At 44.8% G+C, this 20,732-nt stretch overlaps 1 protein-coding gene across 2 annotated transcripts in view; it reads right to left on the bottom strand.

Moving 5' to 3' along the window:
* Positions 1-20,732, bottom strand: part of HEPHL1 (hephaestin like 1) — a 367,396-nt gene that overhangs the window by 296,131 nt on the left and 50,533 nt on the right. For both annotated transcript variants that reach the window (XM_078656967.1, XM_078656968.1), the window contains exon 2: positions 7,332-7,576. In XM_078656967.1, the coding sequence (XP_078513093.1) occupies positions 7,332-7,576 (245 nt within the window). The remainder of the gene's footprint in view (positions 1-7,331; positions 7,577-20,732) is intronic.

Raw genomic sequence — 20,732 nt, 5'->3', positions numbered from 1 at the left:
AAAAATACCGCTCGCAAAGGGCCAGATTCTCAGAATCTGGCCCTTTGCGAGCGGATTTTGGTTTGATGAATCTGGCTGTTAGCACTTTACTTAAAGTGCAAAGCACTCGTCCACCCACTACTTTTCCAAACACTTCCCACGGCGGACGCTTCTTCGTCAAACCAACTCACCGCATTCAATATTGCCCACCTGAGAAATATACCTAAGATTTTGGAGAACAACTTTTTACCCTAAAGCAAACATTACACGTTCACAGCTGACATTCTGCACATGGACCGCGGTTCACAGGCTCGTCTCCCCCTAACTGAGCCATGGTCGAGAAATTCAGTTTGCCATACTGCAGGGCCGTCTCAGTCGGTCATCCTTCCAAGGTCAAAAAGCACAGTACGTAAAATCGGGTATTAATAAAAAACATACTCACAGCGTTTAGAGATGGCATACCAGAGCTATAACGCTGCTTTGTTGCAAACCCTGCTAATAAAAAAAATACGAAATTGTATCTATTTTCGTCTTTGTCACTCATAAAACATGGAGGGGAAGAGGGCCACACCTATGCAGTGTCTGAAGGGATCAAAGGCTGATGGTAACTGCAGGGGGTAGGTTCTCTTTTGGTACAGGATCCTCACATGTAGTTTATCACACATGCCAGGTGATATTCTACATCCAAGCTGAGGTGTGGGAGGATCTCACGTCTATGCAGAAGAGCACACAAGTGGCCCCAACAGCTGCTTTGACACAAGAGCGAGGGGATGTACTGTCTGTACACCATGCACACCAATTCACGGGGCCTCGCACTGGATAATAGAACAATTTTCCAATTGTTTGTTGCATTTGAATACCTTTGATATTTATTTGAACCCGAACGCTGTAAATTGTCAGCTTGGCCGTAAGAAAGCGTGTGGTGTCCCTGAAGAGGGCGCCGCGCTCCAAATTAAAGTAAAAATACATAAATAATTAAACGGAGTACAGTGTCCCTGAAGTGGGCGCCACACTCAGAATTCACACACAACTAAAAGAATACAGCCGCCATTGTCAATAAACTTAATAGTGCTTACCAACTAGATCAAGCATGCCAGGGAACGAGCAAAGTAAAAGGTCCAGTCTTTATGGGCGGTAACAAATGGAGACAGGGCAGTAACAAATGGAGACAGGGCGGTATCAAGGCCGGACTACAAAGCCTCATAATGAATCGGAAGCCAGCGTTTACCAAGGACAATGACACAAGCCAATTACAAATATGGGAGGAGAGTGGGTGGGGCTTCAACAGCACTACTACAGCATTCTCGACTACAGCATGCCTCGCAGAGCGAGCAGTGCATGCGCGCTGCCGCTAGGCTCGACCTAAAAACAGCCCACAGCTGGAACTGGACACTAGCCCCTCAAGCATTGCCCGAGTGCACGCGTTACTAATCCGACCCTGCACCTCTAGCCCGTTGTACCCCCTGTGGCAACGCAGTGCTCTTTCAGTCCCCCTTGGGAGCGGGTGGCAGAGGGCTACATGTTTCTCTAGGTCCAACTTTCTCTTCCACGATAGCCATAGAGTTTAAGAGCGACAGGATCACTCCTCACTAAGGAAGTGATTACAAGTATGCACGTGCAGCGCCAGCACCGACTAGCCTTTCCCTCATGTCATGCGCCACCAGGTTCAGTTTCAGCCGCAAGCTAACATGAAGTGACCCTTGCCCGCAGTTAGGGAAATATCCAATTATCGAAAAGTTGTCTGGCAGACAGGTCTATAACTTGCCTGACAAGGCCAAGAGTAATGACTCTTCTCTTTCTATGTATGATTTCATTTTTTTATGTATTCTTTTTATTTATTACAAATCAAATCAAATCAAATATCTTTATTTAGATATAACACAGATATCTTTAAAAGAAGAATACATATTCGCATTGTGTGCAAAAAGTAAATACAAAAAGGCGGCTGGTTATTATTACAATCATGATAAAAATAGGGATCATCCACATCTTAAGCCTCCTTCTTCCATAACATTTTTTAAATAAAAGATAAAAACACAAATATAAATAAACCAAGGGAAGGTAGGTTAACACATGATATGCAAAACTGTTCACCCTGTGTTATTCTCACAGTCTGTAGTATCATGCATGTAAAAACAACCCAACATTCCTAAGGATACTACTCATGTTCTTTTCGTTTGTCCTCCTTGGGTGTTTGGGGTATATTGTAAGGTGAGTTGAATGATTAAAAAAGGATAAAAGGGAAGCTTAAAGGGGTCTCTTTTGCTTAAAATTGCGGTAAGCTTGCTGAATGAGGTTTACTAGTCTTATATTTAGGGCTGTATTTTCAGGGTTTAAAGCCGCGATGATTGCTTGCCTACAGGTACGGACGCCCAACTTGTTCCATTCTGCTTTTAATTTGCACCTGCGTTGGAAGTTGAAGAATGGGCAAAGGCAGACCACATGCAACAGTGTTTCAGCTGTTTTGCTACACCCTCTACAGGTTGAATCTTCCACCGTACGACGCCAGGCAGGTAGATCTTGCAAAAATCGCCAGTCACCCAATCTAATGGCTATGAGACTGCGTTTTAGGTACAGTGAGTATGTACAAGACAGGTAGATGGCTGGGGCTAGCCGACTGTACGAATTTTTTGAGAGCCTAAGCATGGCTACGTTTCGCAAAAAGTGCTTTATCCATGATGAGTGATCTCATTCTCACCCCTTTTTTAATGGCCATTTTAAATGCAGTCTGACTGGGATTAAGGACCCATAGGTCGCTCACTGACAGTTGGTGAATGGCGTTCTTAAAAAGGCGACCAAACGTTCCACCCGGGTTTTTCTGGGAAATTTCTGTCCAGACTAAGGATTCTAATGTGCCTGGGTACGCTTGTCTCAGTTTATGACAGAGGTTTAGGTGAGTGCCATCATTGGAGGCCTCGTAGTTTAATAACCCCATCTCTAGTCTTATCTGTGCTGCGGATGCAGAATTTGGCAGCTGGAGAACTCTTTTATATATTCTGGTTGTATGTTTGTTTAAGACAGTGTTCAGTTTCCCCCTGCATATCTCTATGCCATATGATAGGGTGGGGCCAATTTTCGCTCTCAAGACCTCTAAAAGAGGCATTAGTGTTGGGCCTGAGAGGTTTTTGGAGAGCTTACCTAGTGACACCGCAAGGGTCGTAGCTTTGGCCGAGATTTCGTTACGCTGATTTATGAGATTGCTTCTGGAGTCCAGATGGACACCTAGATATTTGTATGACTGGCCGATGGCGAGGCTTATGTTGTTAAAAGACCACCCACCACCTGCGTGTCGTTTTTTACCAAAGAGGACAACTTGCGTTTTCTTAAGGTTAACCTCTAGTTGGTTCGTAGTTGTGTAACTAAGCAGTTTATCAAGGAGCCTTTGCAGCCCGACCCTAGTGGGGCTAAAGAGGACCAGGTCGTCGGCATACAGAAGGTTACTTAAGGCCGTGCCTCCCACCTTTGGGGGGTGACTGTTTATATCGTCCAGAGTTCTTGACAGATCTGATATAAACAGGTTAAAGAGAAGTGGAGCCAGCACACATCCCTGCTTCACACCTCTAGTTGTCATAATTTTCCGCGAGAGGTGTGTGCCGGACCCCAACTTCACCCGAACCCAGGTGCGGGAGTGTAGTTGAATGATTGCCTCTAGTAATTTATCGGGAATCCCCCAGTTTCTTAGTTTTTCCCATAAAGCCGCCCTGGGGACCCTATCAAATGCTGCTTTGAAATCGACAAAGCAACAAAACACTGACCTAGATGATAAAAGTGCTTTGTCGATGATGGTTGACACTGCTAATAGGTTAGTCGTTGTCCCTGAGTTAGCAACAAACCCTGTCTGGTTCATCGGTATCAAGTTGTGTTCCTTTACCCATATCCTCAGATCCTCTAAGAGGAGACCTGCATAATGCTTAGCCTCGATGTCCAGAAGGGCTATGAGTCTATAGTTGTTAGGCGCGGCGCGGGATCCTGATTTATAAATTGGATGGATTATGGCTCCCCGCCATAAATCAGGGATTATAGCAGTGTTCAAAGCATAATTAAAAAGGGTTGTTAGGATTCCTGACCAGAAGACTGTGTCGGATTTAAAGAGGCTCTGTGGGAGGCCATTTGGGCCCGGCGCTTCGTCTGATCTTGCCTTTGTCACTGCTGTAGTAACCCTTTCTTGGGTCACCTCAAGGGCCTCGTTGACTGGGAGTAAACACTCAATCTCTCTTGGAGGGGAAACATCCTTAACCACGATCCTTAATTAACGACTTACCTCAACAACGAAGAGTTAACAACGAAGCGGGCTGAACCACGATCGAAGGAACATCGAAGGATGGAACCACGAACGACGGAACAACGACTTTCAGAACACCGGACTTGCGTGTCACTTCTTGCCGTCTTAGACTCTCCCCCTACCTTCCCCTCATACTCATTTCGATTGGGGTTTGTTGGAGTGATACGTCACTCTTCTTCTCTTATGTGGGCCAGCAGGTGTTGGTACCGCAATTGCCAACGGTGTCAATTAAGACTAATCTTACTGAAAATTTGCACCCTATCCCTTAAACCAATGAGCCCTTGCCATCTTTCAGTGTCAGACTCTCTGGCTGTGGCATGATTGAAAACTAGATCGATTTTACCCGTTAGTCGCCTCATTGTTTGGTGCTAGTGCTCTGTGCACTTCTCCTGTTAAATCTCGGATGAAGTGCCTAGAGAGAGTGGGCCTGCAATGATGAACAACGGACTTGCACGTCACTTCTCGCCGTCTTAGACTCTCCGCCAACCTTCCCCTCATACTCATTTCGATTGGGGTTTGTTGGAGTGATACGTCACTCTTCTCCGCCCAATCAAAGATCAGCATTTGTTGCAAAAAAATGTTGACATTGGCATCGTGTAATGATAATGTCAGCCTTTTCGTTTTGTATGCACCCTGGAAGATATAATAAAAAGTGTCTGTTTTTATTCTGCTCGGTTGTTAAACTTTGGAAAAGCATCGCTGGAATACACTGACATTCTAAGGTAGGTCATTCAATAGAATACATGTTTTTTTCATTCTTAAAAATGATTTTGTGCTGTTTTTTAAAAAATGGGTTATTATACATGTGTATATAATATCCATATTACTTAGAATGTTTGCGCTTCTGCAGAGGTGCACAGATTAATGTCTTTGTGCTCGTTAATAGTTAAGAGACAAAAACGATAATCACAGCATTTCATTTTAAAATGATAGTATTGAGCAAGATGAGAGACACAAAATAAACATGAGGATTTTATAGAAAAGAATCAATGAAATTAGAAATTGGATATTCAAAGGAATTTCGTTGTTAAGGAAGTCGTTATAAGATAAGTAGTGGTTAAGTATAAATCGTTGTTAAACTTTCATGGTTTAGGCAGTAGTTGTTTAGTCATACAACCGTGTTGGTTACTACGCAAACTGTGTGAAACTGGCATGAACAGATAGGATTATTGTGATGCACCACTACCATCTTGTGGCCAAAACTTTTTATAAGAAAATAAGTTAATTTAAGGATTATTCAATAAAAATTCTTTATTATAAAAATAATGTAATATTACGTTTCTTTAAATGTCAAATGATGTCTATTTCAAAGAACATAGTGGCGCAAAATGGTAAAGAGCAATGAATAGATTTTTCGTGGTTTAGGAAATCGTTGTTAATTAAGTAGTGGTTTAGGATTGATCGTTGTTTCGCATTCGTGGTTAAGGAATTCATTGTTTAGACACTCGTTGTTTAATCATACATCCCTCTTGGAGGGCTGTATCCTGTTGGTCCTTGGTGTTCTGAGGCCCTGATGTGATCGGGGAGGAATGTTACCCAGTCCGATTATTGAATATTAGCTGTTCCAAAGCTCGGTATGCTCGAGTTTGTGTGGTTAATTAAAGCCCAGAATTTTCATGAGTTTTTGTTCTTGCTCTCCCACACCAATTTGCACCAGAATTGGTTTTCGTGCAACTGTTTGTCTTTAATCACCACTAGCCTAAAGGCAGCTTGATATTGGTTTAAGCATTCTTTGTTCCCCGGGTTTTTAGCTGTTAACCGCAGAGCGTTGTTTCTGGCTTTCTTGAGTAGCTTCGCCTGTGATGACAATGAGAACTTGCGATGCTGGGTTGGCCTTTGGGCCCGCTGGTTTACTGGAAAAAGGTTGGTCCGGTGGGAGCAGAGCATTGACCATGTAACAATCGGTGAGGCATCTTGGTCAATTCCGTCTCTAATAATGACCATGCTTTCGTGTAGGATGTTCGGACTAATGTCTTCACTCCACCTGAGGCGCTTTAAGTTCTCTGTGTATTTTCCCCGGCAGGTTAAAGGAGCAGGTTTGTGATTCAGTGGTTTTGAAGTGAAGGATATAACCTGAGGCCTGTGGTCGCTTTCGATTCGTGGATGGATACGAAAGCTGGCCAGACAGTGTAGCAAAGCTGAGTTACAGATGGTATAGTCCAAATAAGATTGCTTGCTACCATTTATTACAAACATTGGAAGTGCAACTAAAGCTGTCCTCACATCATTGTTATAGGGTTCCATATATCCTTGTGCCCAGCTATTTACATGATTTAATATATTATTTTCAATAAACACTTTGCTGCATTTTCTGTTCCATATCTCCCTTTAATTCTTCTCAATTAAAAAATGACTTGTATTTTATGTATTTGTTGCATTCAACACACATTCTGTCTTTCTGCTCACAAAAATGCTTATTGCATTTCGACCTATGGAACTTCTATATGCAAGAGGAAAAAACCTGACTAATCCATTATGTACTTGTTGGGGTGTATAAAGAATGGATTGAGAGGCCAGGAAAAGACATCACAAAGTGTGTTTAACTGAATCACATTCATGAAACATCAGTGGATACTGAGTACACAAGTGGGCCCAAACGTGCATTAAAAAGACTCAAGAGTATACCTTCAAGAATACTAGGAGGGGTGTGGGGATGGGGAATAGAGGGGGGCTGTGGAAGAGAAGCAGATCAGTGAATAAGGATGAGTTAGGCACCCAGCCCACCCCCTCACACACACATACACACGCACACACTCGCCCAAGAAGTTCATAGGCAGGTGACTGATCCCTTTCACCTGACTCAGCACAATATAGTTCTACACTATGGTCCCAAGCATAGTTCTGTTCCCGAGCAGAATTCCTTCAACAACGCCACATTATTTGCCTTTTCTTGCGTATAATTTAGTTAACCCTGCTGCATAATTTGATACTCTACCGTTGCATAATTATTGGTCCTCCCTTTAGGTAGGTTTGCTACTCTGCCAGAATCAGGCAAAATTACAATACATCAGCGGCATGAAAGCTGAAATTCACCTACAAAAGGTAAACAAACAAAAAAAATGTTGCTTACCTTCTGAATCTTTCTCATAGAAAACTCCGTGAGGATGAAGAGAGTACGGACGCGAAGCCATATTCTTCAAGTGCACAACAATTGTATCGTCGACCTCCGCCTTCAACAACGGGCCCAGAAACCCCAGCCAGGCGGGTTTAGGCACTTCTGTTGCATAGTCGTCATCCGTGAACTCCTTGTAAACAGCCTTTTTGTACACCCGTCCAATCGTGTTCGCTTCCTTTGCCAAAAATACTCTAGCGTGCCTGTGAAACACAGAACAGTTAACTTTGGTGCAGTGATATTTCTGTAACACACTTACTAAGACACAACCAGCAAGACAGTTTTTCAAAGGCAACAAATGATTTAGGTCCAGCGCAGAAAAACCTGGTCGCACATCTAAAGGTTTATTTTTGCATGCATTGCTTAGTGGAATATTTCCTAAATATCGGAGAAGAAAACAGGGAAGAATGATTTACAGTAGCACCTAAAGGGGAAATGTAAAGGCAAGGTTCCTCCAAGTCACAGGTCAGAGAGCAGTTAGGAGTATGAGGTGAAAGGCTAGGGTTATTTATTGGGACAGATTAAATGGGCGTCCACTGAGAAGCCAACAGTCAAATAATCCACCATTACAAATTAAGTCAAATTTACACTAAAACAGAGCCCATTGTAGAGCAGTTATACCATACTGCAGAGGTTCTTAAGTAGGGTCTGCGACACCCACTCACGGGGGTGCACAACTATTTAGAAAATAAAACATTGGTATATTAATGAAGTATATAATCATAAAGAAGCAAACTTGAACATTTTGAAACACTGTGTAAATATTAAGAATTTAAAATTGGAGCCTAAAAATTAAGTTTCTATTCATATTTTGATTTGTGGAAGAAGCGTAAGTGAAACACACAATCTAGTATGGATAATTGGTGGTATCAATTGAAGCACTGGGATGCATAAGGGAGCAAAAAAGATCAAGTTAAGTGCTAGATCCTAGCATATTGCTTTGTCCTAAAAACTACAAATTTTAAAAAGATCCAAGCTTCCCCGTAAATATTCGGTTTTTGCATATATTTTTGGTTTATGTGTTAAATAAAATATTCCATAATTTGTGTATTTGTTTGATGTTTCAATGTCAGTATTTCTATTGTTGAGTTGAGGTTCAAATCATACAAATTGCTTAGGCGGGTGTCCCCGGCTTCCAGTGGCGGGTCAGTATGGGTTGACAGAAGTCAAATGTTTCAGAACTGCTGCCATACAATATACCTACATACCTGGATTACTACAGTCTCGGTTTCAGGCGCTCAGAGTAATCTTTCAATAGTCAACATAGGTAAGGCTCAGCAGCATTTGCATCCCTTGGTACCCGACCTGTGTAGGCCCTATGCGATCTTTGGTCACAAAGATGAAAACACAGAGCAGCAAAGAAAGCTGTTCCATTACTGGCGTTTTCACCAGCTGGTCCTCCCCATCCCTTCAACAGCCTCCTGTTGACTACTGAATGGAGTAAGAGGAGCCAAATCACCAGAATGGGAATCAGCAAGACGAAAGCCCTGCTGGAGTGCCATAGCCTCCCTCTAGGCATAATAAGAAGGTCAGGAGGGGAGCAAAGTGCAACCTCATTGCACGACTCTTCTCTGCACTACCGCTGCTCTCCTGCCCAGAGCGCATTATGTGATCATAGAAAAACAAGGTCCCAAGGCGGGGGCTCTGCTCCCCCAATGGCTGATGCAACAGTATGAGGCAGGAGAACACAACTGCAGGAACAGGTTCTCTCCAGCCTGGTTCTTATGCGAGTCCATTTACCCCCTCAAAGGGCAGAGGGGGAGTAGTATTTTAAGATAAGAGGGAGCAGGAATGCGTTGGTGTCAAAAATGTGATGAAGCAGCACCCCAGCATGTGACATTTTTTTGTGTTTGTATTTATATAGCGCCTTCTACCCTGAGGTCTCGTAGCGCTGTATTCATACCGCTGTGGAACCCTTCCTGGCTTTCCTGTGAAATGACCACTCCTGGGCACCCCCAAGGTGAAGCCAGGCATCCAAGCGCTGCTGGGGCCGTTGTGGAGATTAAGCAAGCTCTTGCCCAGAGTCACAGAGTGGGACCCATGATTAGACTAGGCACCGAGGTGAGTATTATCAGGTCTGGGGAAATTGAGTCCAAGAGCCGTAGAGACGGGAACTGAACCCTGGTCCCGGGCCAGACCTCTGCATCAGGGTCTACCGCTCTAACCATTGAGCCACGCTTCTCCACAAGCGGTACCATGTCGTGTGATGGCTGTATCTAGGCATATGGTAGTGTAAGGCTGCTTTTTAGAGGTCAACCATTGAGACAGTGAATGGCATAGGTATGTGTGCTTTGTCAGACATGCAAGACCGATTTCAAAGGGCATACACTCTCCTGTAGGCAGGGGTGTAGATTGGTCAGGAAGACCTGTGGAGTGTGAGCTTCAGATTTTCCATCAATCGCGGGCATGTCATGTTAATCATTATATGAGAAGTAGCATATGAAGTGGGTTAAGGGCAGGTGGAAACAGAAAAGAGTGCGGATTGTGAGGGGTGCATAAAAATGTTTTTGTAAAATAACCATGTTTTAAGACCTTCAAAACAGAGACATAAGCGCATGTGTGTGTTTTTGTCTGAGTATGTAAAAATCCCAGGTGAAATCCAAAAAGATGCCGTACCATACCCGACTGAAGCTCCTGCACCCAACTATTTATTAAATAATACATTCTTTGATCGGATTGTAACACCCCAAACAACCCCCTGAAGTTACGCCCCTGTCTGTAGGTCTTACAGAAGTCACATCTTAGAATAGGTGGAGCCTCTGACAGGGGATTCAGCAGTTCAATGATAGATGTGCCTGCCTGGGTATGACACAGCTCTGGAATATGGTGTAAACTGCTCTGGAAAGCCGCAGAATACAGCTAGAGATGCTCCATACCCTGGAGCATGTTACGCAGGAAGCGGTGTCCATGGATGTCAAAGTGTACGGTAGGCAAGGACCAGGACTCCCTCCGTCACAGACAAGCTGAGGTGTGCCAGGATCCAGGGCTACATGGATGAGAGAATTCTAGAGGCACACAGTCCGTCAGGACTACAAGAATGAGGTTTTTAACCCTCTGGGAGGGTTAGAGTACTGGGGTAGCCCTCTACCTTTGTCCTGGGTCAATGCTGCCCCACAGATACAGAGCCTTGATGACTTTGTTTAAAGCGCTTGTACTTGATATACACTTCACATCTGATATACAGAGGTTCAGCGCCTCAGGCTCCTGCAGTGCCTCCAAGCTTAGAAATAGTGAGTAACGGTGGCATTCTCAAGGGCAGTGGGATTTACACTACTAGTTGTCCCATTTTCTCAGTGGCAGGCCAAAACCGTGTGCTTGAGTGGGAGCATAGCTGCTCCTTTTATATGTGGTGGTGCTTGAACAATTTTCAGTGTGGGAGTGCTGCTGCCAATGTTTCACCAAAATCACAGGTTTGGTAAAAAATTAAAATCAAAGCTTTATATAAAGGACAAGTGCAGAAAATGCCTTTCCATATTTAGAGCACAGGTTCCCCTATTCCTGTGCTCAGCCTACTGACAAACCCTCTGTCGTTACTGCCAAAATAGGTAGGTTAGAGCTACCAGAAGCTACAGTATCAACACGTGGGCATATGATGGGCACAGCTGGACATATAATCAGGATATTTCACAGCATCATCAGGCATATTTATTTATTTATTTATTTTGATATTTGTACAGCGCGAACAAATGCCCTTGGGCGTCTCGGCGCTACGATTCAGTGCTAAATACAGAGGCTAGATTTACTGATTAAACAACCAAGTTTTTATAATTTTACGAAACTGGATCAAAGATGGGGTGGAGCGAATCTGGAGTGGTACAGTATTCCAAAGTTTGTCTGCTGTCACCACGAAACGCCTGTCTCCCCAGGACGCTGTCCTGGTACGTGGTACCACTAGTTGAAAAGCAGTAGTGGATCTAAGCTGACTATTGGGAAAATATGCAGCTAACTGTATTGACAGAAACTGTGGGCCTTGATTGTATGCAGCTTTATATGACAAGCATAGGGCCTTAAATTTTATGCGATTCTTAATCGCCAGCCAGTGGTAGTTTCGGATGATTTGTGAAATTGGTTGAAATTTAGGGGTCCTTGAAAGCAGTCTGGCAGCTGCGTTTTGGACCCTCTGCATTTTTTTGATGACCCTGTATTGTGCATTTGCAGACAGTCCATTACAGTAGTCCAGTGATGACATTACCAAAGTACTAACCAATGTTTTCCCTGCACTTTCTGGTAAAAATGGGATTATTTTTTTTTATCAATCTAAGTTTATGGAAGGCTTTGACACAACTTGGTTGGCATGGGATACGAAGTGATAGTGATTGTGATCTAGGTATTTGGTGGACGTGTCTACCTCTATTGAGGATGGCACTGCTATTTCCCATCACTCAGACTAGCTGCAGGTTCCATCATGCATGATGGCTGAGAGTCTACGGCTGGTTCTAAGGCGGGCAAAGCTGGTCAGTGCCCGAGGTCTTGTGTGCGGCTCCTTGGAGACTGCTGAATCATGTGCATACATATTGCACAAGGTGGCTACAGTTGGCTCATCTACTTCTCTCGTTACCCTCCCTGCAAAAGAGAACCTGATTGTTGTATGTCAGTAATACGTCGGAGGAGTTCAGAGCTCAAAAGCGTCAGATAGAAAGGTTTGGCCAGGTCACTTAGACACACTTTCGCCCCCTGGAACAGACATCTCTTTTTATTGCCACGGCACAAGGTGGGTTTCCCAAGGTTCTCGCTGTTATTCCTTCCCTCCATCCAGAATGAAATGGTTTCCTCATTCCACCTGATGCCCGCCCAGCTGGCATATTCTTCTCAGTGCTCAATTTGTAAAAAACAAATACTTGCCAGGGCCCTCCAAAGATGCCACATCCACTTGCACGGTCCACTCTCACTGTCAGCGCTGCCAATTACAGTATCTAGCCATCACACCCCCACAAGTGTGACAACTCTGACTATTCCAGCCCCCAAAACTATAAGAATTGCTTTGGCGGCACATATTAGTCATTTTTAAGGTATATTGAATAAACAAACAACTATTGTGCTCGTTTCTAAATGAGACAAATGGTGACACCATGTGGGTGACTGTCACAAATGCAGGTGTTGACAATTTCCTGCCAGTGCCAAGCACAGGAAACCACCGGCCCAAGTTAAGCACTGGTTCTCCTACCTGCGAAGCTTGGATTCCTTCCACCCACACCATGTCATATATCCTTAAAAAGGCCACGCGGTTAAAAGTTGCCAAGCCAAGAGTTAACCATGGGCAACCAGTGACCCAAATTACAACTGCAGAGTCCCTTGATGGACAGCATTGCTGCATGCTGACCGGAAATCACGTGACTGAACCGTTAAATTTGCAAAACGTTCTGAACTTTGCAATTAGCCGGAATATAGCACCTAGGCCACAAGTGCAAACCTTTACTACTGCCATTTAGAAACATGTGCACCAAGTGTAAACTGCATGGGCCAATGGGAAGTTATATTTGCATGGTAGTCAAGCAGACATAATTTAACTGTAAAAACTGTTCATTATTACAGAACTACAGAGCACAAGATTTATTAAATGTTTTATTTATTTGAAAAACATGTAACACCGTGTGGCAAGCGCAAACATTGAGTATTATTTCATCTTGAAGAAAGCCTATATGCATGCATGTTTTTATACTGTGAACAAGGGAATGCGCTGTACACCCAACATGTTACCATGACAACAAAGTGAAAGAAATGAATGCACAAAGGCAATTGATGAATATTACTGTGATTTAAAGAGAGGATAAGGTATCACCAGTAAGTCCTTCGTAAATAAAAATATCAACACTCTGCAATTAAAATGTTGTTGTGTCAGCAGAGTAAATAAATCCAGGAACACTCACTGGGTGACAAGCTATAAGTCGCATCTGTAGTAGAACGCAAGCATTGGCAAAGCCAGCACAATTTGTTGCAGCTCATATAAATGGACAGACAGGAGCAGTCAAACACTGATGACCCTCCCTACTACACTAAATAATTTTAAACCTGAATGAATCAGGTGGGAGGTCCCAAATTTATGAGTTGTAAATGATTTTACTTTATGAAATAACAGTTACCTATACTCAACGTAGTCACCACCTCCTCCTGCATCCACACACTTCGCATGCTCAGCAGAATCTTCAGGTGGACCCCAATCAACACTAGAAAGACCACCACGCAGGCCCTTGTAACCACCCGCCTCAACTACGGCAATGCCCTGAACGTCAGTATTCCCACTAAGATGCTCAAAAGACTCCAGACCGTACATAACAGCACAGCCAGACTCCTTTTGACCTTCCCAAATGCACTCACATCACCCCCCCCCCACATAAGAATCCTCCACTGGCTACCCATCCAGATGAGATGCCAGTTCAAGATCTTCACTCCCATATACAAAGCTCTATACAACCAAGAACCATCCTACATCAACCATCAACAAAACTTTCCCCAGGATCGAAAGACACCTGCGCTCCACTTTGTTATCCCTCACACACACACACACAACCCGCATCCATCATAGCTGCTCCATCATCTACATCGCTGCCAAGATCTGGAACAGCCTGACCTCCACCTCCGCACAGCCCCCTCCGTGGCGAACTTCAGAAAGATAATCAAGACCTGGCTTTTCGACAGTGACTCAGCACCTCCAGCACCCAGATACCTCTAGAGGTGACAGTGCTGCACTATAGAAATGCTGATTGATTGACTAAAATACAGTAGAGCAAACAAAAACATAGAGTTAGGATTGTTCAGGCTAGGGTTGCCTCATTGAAAAACAAGGAGAGGGCCCCACTTACTTGCAAGGGACAGGGCACCAACAGACATGGATAGTCAAGAAATCAATTATGCCTCACCCAATTTGTTTTCTGATAGGTCCTGTCTCACCACCGAGGTCTCCTGTTTCAGCTCGGGTATATTTTATTGCTTGATTAGAGACACATTCTCAGGAACTGTAATGGCTACACCTCCATTCGCAGGTGTCTCTCCACAACACCATCTTGGAACAACAAGAGGTACGTGCACCCTATCTCTGGCTCCGCCAACTGAATCGACCAGCACATGATTCTCTTAGTGCATCAGAGACTTGGAGCTAAAAGTTGACTGAGAGTCAAGGCGTCAATCATCTGAACCAGCCAAACAGAAGCTGAACTAAGCTACCCAAGCCTGGGTCACCTCAGGATTCCAATACAAAACATGCCATACATTTTATTAAAACCTTTCAATTGTAGTTTTTTTTTCTATTTTTAAATTTCAAGAAACAATTAATAAATCAGCACAGAAACAGACAGATTCTACTCCATTAGAACAAAGCCACAAATTATTTCTTACTTTCACATTCTATGCCCACTGCCACCAACACTGCTTGGTGATCAACTAAAAACTTTTCAAATGTGATGTATACAAATCTTAAAATGTGATCAAAGATTGCGATGGTCGGTAACATTACTTGCCACTCGTTTAATCACTTGGATCAACTGTGGTAATATGCTCCGAAGATGGCTTGCTTTCCTGGATTCTTTTACTTATCTTGCAAATTCTAGTCTGTTTCCTCTCCTGGTGTCTGTCTGGAAATAGTGTAATCTGAACATATGGGCAGGATCCTCAGTTTGGTTAATTTGTAACATCCTTAGAAATGTGAATGGGCTTTTCTAATGATGTCCGCTTCTCTTAATGTGTAATACCAAGAAACGCATATTTCTCATGTTCGAGCTAGGTCATTGGAAACTAATTAACTATTTCTTTCGTGCAGGTAGGAGGAGAGGGTTCTCTGCTTGCAGGTCACCAGCAGTGGTGGTAGACAGAAATGACCAGCTTGGTCCCAAATCCCATTGGCCTGCTGGCACCTGCGTCTTGTCCCTATAAATACCCAACTCATTCTCTCCCTATCCAACGAACCCAACACCACCAGACACAACTTTCGAGAAGGCATGGAAGCCGTTGCCAAATGGATGAAAAACAGCTTCCTACAACTAAACACAAACAAAACGGAAGTACTCATCATGGGCCCAAACCCAGATGCCTGGAACGACATCTGGTGGCCCCCCGCCCTCGGAAGCCCACCCACCCCCACAGACCACGCACGCAACATGGGAATCATCCTGTACTCAGAGCTCAAAATGGACCGCCAGATCAACTCCGTCTTGTCCTCCTGCTTCCACACCCTCCACCTCCGACGTAAGACCTTCAAATGGATCCCCCTCAAACACAAAAAGACCGTCACTCACGCCCTGGTCACCAGCAGGCTCGACTACAGCAACGCAATCTATGCCGGAATAAACAAAAACCTCACCCTCAAGCTACAGAACATCCAAAATGCCGCCGCAAGACTGGTCCTCAACCTGCCAAGCCACTTCCACATCTCCCAGCACCTGCGCACACTCCACTGGCTCCCCATTGAAGCTAGAGTCACCTTCAAGATGCTAACCCACCCTCACAAGGCCCTCCACGACACCGGACCAGCATACCTCAACAGCCGACTCAAATTCCATGCACCCCAAAGGACACTACGATCAGGCCAGTTCTCCTAAGCCGTGGTACCCCGCACCAGAAACACCAGATCGGGAGGCAGCTCCTTCGCCTTCCGTGCGGCCAGTGCCTGGAACGGCCTTCGGCTCCACCTGAGACAGATAACATCGCTCCCCATCTTCGCAAGAAACCTCAAAACCTGGCTCTTCGACAGACCCCCTCCTTGATGGACTGGAACCTGCGACCCCCCCCACCCCCCTCCCCCCCACCGACACCTCCAGCTCCTTGAGACCCTTGCGGGTGAGTAGTCGCGCTTAACAAACACCCGATTTCCAAAGTGTGGATTGAGCCTGTCTGTCTCCTAGGAGATTTCTGAATAGAGGAGCAGCTTCCAACTCCCTGGCCAGCAAGCCTTAGCTGAGGTAGATGGGACCTTATATAGTTTGATATGGTTTGGTACATGTGTACACTGATTGGTGGTTGTATCTGATGTTTCTATTAGATATGGGTTGTGTCCTCATTCGTTGGGTATTTGAGGGTTGTGATTGGTTTCTGGGTCTGTGACTCACTCAATGTAAGGTTGGGACTAGGGCTAGGGTTAGGATTTCGTTTGGAAATAGGGACTAGGGCTTCTTGTGTCATTGGTGGCTCGGACTTGGGTTGGGACTACTGGTAGGGTTAGTGCCTCTATTGGACATAGAGATCAGGGTTTTTGAAACTGATTGGTTTCTTGGACTAGTGCTAAGATTGGCTGTAAGGTCCTGGTCTCCTATTGGTTCTAGATTTTAGGGCTAGTGTTGTGATTGGATAGTGTTAGGGCTAGGATTCCTATTGGCTGAAGGGGTCACCTGACTACTAGGGCTATAAACGGCCAAGGCTTAGGGCATCTCAACCCAGGGGTCCAGGCTAAGGGTGGAGAGGACAAGGGTGAATACCTGTTTAAACCTGTTAGAGACTGGTCGGGACCGGAGACAGAAATGCTGCCCATTTTCCCATTCATTAATACCGACCCTATCTATGTGTCACTCTGCATACAAGCATTTATTTCCACAATAGATATGTACCTATCTTTGTGTATTGCTTTGTATAAACATATAGTATAATGATGTTGTTATAAAAACAAAGCAAATCATCTTTGGTCTACATGTACTTGCTTCCATTGTGCATCTATGTAACCTTCCATGTACTTGGATCTGTATGTCTGTTACTATTCACCTGAAAAAGCATATCCAATGCACTACCCTTTTTCTCATCCTTTACCTATATCAATATCTTTAATCTGCACACACTTACTACTTTAAGCATCTATATACTTTCAATGTACTTATGGATCTATATATTTATCACTTTTTTCTAATTTAGCATATCCAATGCACTACCCTATTTCTCATCCTGTCCCTCAATCAATATCTTTAATCTGCATATACTTACCTCCTTTATGCATCTATATACTTTCAATGTACTTATGGATCTATATATTTATAACGTTCTTTTAATTTAGCATTTCCAATGCCCTACCCTATTTCTCAGCCTATACTTCTCCCAATATATATTCTAGCCCAACTTTCTAACTCATCTCAAACTTCTTTCTACTACTCTTTCCATTGCACTACCCTATCTCTCACCCTATACATCTATCATTATATCCTCTACACCCATTCTCTCATTTATCCCAAACCCCATACCACTACTATGATCCCAAAAATAACCCTTTCTAGACTCTTCCCTACACTACCCCTCCTTGCATCATCTCATACATTTTTTACTATTCTGATCCCCCAGAACAAGCCTTTCTAAACCCTTCCCTCTGACTCTTCCCCTCCAAAAACCCTTTTACTCATCCAAAAGCCTCCTCCTACTGCTATGACTTAAAACAATAAATCCTTCACTCTTCTATCCCTCCACTATCCTTTTCAATCAAAATAACAGACTAACATGTTCACTTCTCTAATTCCATATTCCACTGTACTAAGTCACCACTAATCCTTTATGGTTTCCAGAGTAACGTGCTACTCGCCAACAAAGTGTTTTAACACATCATCAGGGTTACAAGCGCTATATAAATGCAAACCTTTTTCCTTTTTTACCCCTCCCCAACCCTTCTCAATCCAAACAACTGACTAACATATCCACCACTCAAATTACTTCATATTTCACTATACAAATTTTCAACACTAATCCTTTATGGGTTACGGAGTATCCTGCTATTCGCCCAAAAAAGTGCTATATGAATGCAAACCTTTCTTTCCCTTCTATCCCTTCGCTATCCTTCTCACTCCAAACCACTGACTAATACCCACCACTCAAATTACTTTCATATTTCATCATACTAATTCACCACTAATCCTTTATGGGTTTCCGGAGTAGCGTGCTAGTCACCAAAAGAAAGCGTCTTAACACCCCATCAGGGGTAAGAAGCGCTATATAAATACAAACCTTTTTTCCTCTTCTATCCTTCTGCTATCTTTCCAATTCCAAATAACTGAGTAACATATCCACCACTTAAAATGTACTTGCATGTTTCACTATACTAATTCAACACTAATCATCTATGAGTACCGGAGCAGCGCGCTACTCGCCGAAAAAGCGCTTTGACGCCTCATCAGGGGTAGTAAGCGCTATACAAATGCAATTACAATACAAAACAATACATCACGGAATCCAGGACTTTACTTTATGAGGCAATATGGCTCTTTTCCGGCAGTTGACCCATTAATATGATGACTGACTCGAAGTTTGCCAAACTGTAGCCAGGCATCTTTCTTAAAGCAGCCAGTGTAGGTTGCTTTCGTGCTCAATTTCTCACGAAGGACACCGCATCACGGTGAAATTTCGGCTTATGTCGTTAAAGCCACTGCAGAACTAGAATGGCTGCTGGGAGTTTGGTCGGCCTTTAACCTAGGTCTGTTTGAAAAGCACCGCAGCAGGGTAGAACCCTCTGAAAACACAAGTTTTATCGAGATTTTCCCAAAGCTATTTGAATTTCAAAGTCTTGGCAAACTAAGACACACAGACAGATTAGACTGCATATTGACAAATAAGTGATGCATAGGGCACAGCATTTCGGCGGAATGACTTTAACCTCTTCCGTGCGGCCCCGATTCCCCCCCGGTGCTCAGCCCTAATGAAAACGGGCGTGGTCATGACGGAACGGTTCCGTCATAAGCACAGCTCGACCGATGCTCATGACGGAACCGTTCCGTCATGAGCATCGAAGGGGTTAAATACACCACAGCTGATGAAAACTGAATTTAAACATCTTCTCCAGGAAGACATCACTAAACATGTGAAAGGATCAGAAAAAAACCCAGGTGACCAGATTCACATCTGCCCAGATTTGCATCTGAGTGGCATTTGACAACTCAATCTAGCAATCCAGGGGGGAGGAACATTAAGTTTTAAGGAATTATAATTTAGTTAAATGGTGCTCAGATATTTGCTGAAATGAACTTAAAGGGATCATTTGAAACCGAAGGCATTATTGGGGAGCGACCCTCGACCCTTCTTAGGCAGGTCGCTCCCCACGCCGCACAGCACTGCCTGTGTGTCCTGCCATTAGCCCCAACTGCCGCTGCTGAGGAGAGTTCGAGGCCCTCCCCCACCCGCAGGCTGCCACCTACGGCTCATCCCTGGTGGCCAGTGGTAGGCCGTAGGTAGGTTTTGTCTTGCTGTAATTGTATTGCTTCCTATTTGTTTTTGTAACTGTAATTGCTTTATTTGTTTAGCGGTTCTTCCTCCTTGTTCCCCGTTTTTTTATTCTGTGCCCCGTGCCCTTTTTCCTTTGTTTCCTCATAATTGTATTGCCTTATTTGTTTAGCATTTCTTCCTCCTTGTTCCCCATTTTTTATTCTGTGCCCTGTGCCCTTTTGCCTTCTGTTTCCTTCGCCGTTCCTGCCCCCGTTTCCCGCCGCTGCATCCCCCGCCCCCTGCTTTCCCATTCGTCCGCTCCCTCCTCCCAGCTGCCTCCTCCCTCCCACCTCCCCTTCTTATGGCGGCCTCTGCAGGCCGCGTAGCGGACGTGCTCAGTGGGTGCGCCGCTGGCATGCCGAAGGCGTGCCTAAGGCAAGCCCATATGAGCCCATCCGCGCCTGGACCGTGCCCAGCGACAGAACCCCTGGCCCCCGCGAACACCATGACGCCCGTCTCCGCTATGATGCCAGCACCCTCCAAGCACTCAACACAGGACGCCCACACACCTGCTTCCTGGCCGCCCCAAAGCGCACCCAAGGGCCCTTCTCCTGCCGGAACTGTAGCTTCACCAGCATCCGAGCCGCCAATCCACCCACTAGGAAAGAACCCAACTACCTCAGATGCATTCTTCTCAACACCCGCTCCGCCCGCAAACACACAGTTGAACTCTGGGACCTACTCGATTCAACCTCCCCAGACGTCGCCTTCCTGACGGAGACCTGGCTGTACTCCTCCTCCACACCCGACATCTCCATAGCCATCCCGGATTGCTACAAGATCTCCCGCAGGGACCGCACCAACGGAGTTGGAGGAGGAATCGCCATCGTCCATAGGAACACTCTCAGAGTCTCGACCAATATCGATGACAACCTCCGCACCACCGAACACCTCAACTTCCAGATCCACACCGATCCCAACACCACCCTCAGTGGAACCCTCCTCTACAGACCCCCCCGGACACAGACCACAGTTCAGCTACTCCATTGCCGACTTCGTCAGCACACACGTCCTTGCCTCCACGGACTACATCCTCCTCGGGGACCTGAACTTCCACCTCGAGAACAACAACGACACCAACTCTACCACCCTGATCGACAACCTCGCCAACCTCGGACTCAGACAACTCGTCACAACACCCACCCACTAGCCGCCCACACGCTTGACCCCATCTTCTCTGCAAGCTCCCACGTCTCCTTCAAC

Source organism: Lissotriton helveticus, chromosome 8 (assembly GCF_964261635.1).
Source record: "Lissotriton helveticus chromosome 8, aLisHel1.1, whole genome shotgun sequence".
Classification (NCBI taxonomy): Eukaryota; Metazoa; Chordata; class Amphibia; order Caudata; family Salamandridae; genus Lissotriton; species Lissotriton helveticus.
This window is presented reverse-complemented; position numbering and strand designations above follow the sequence as displayed.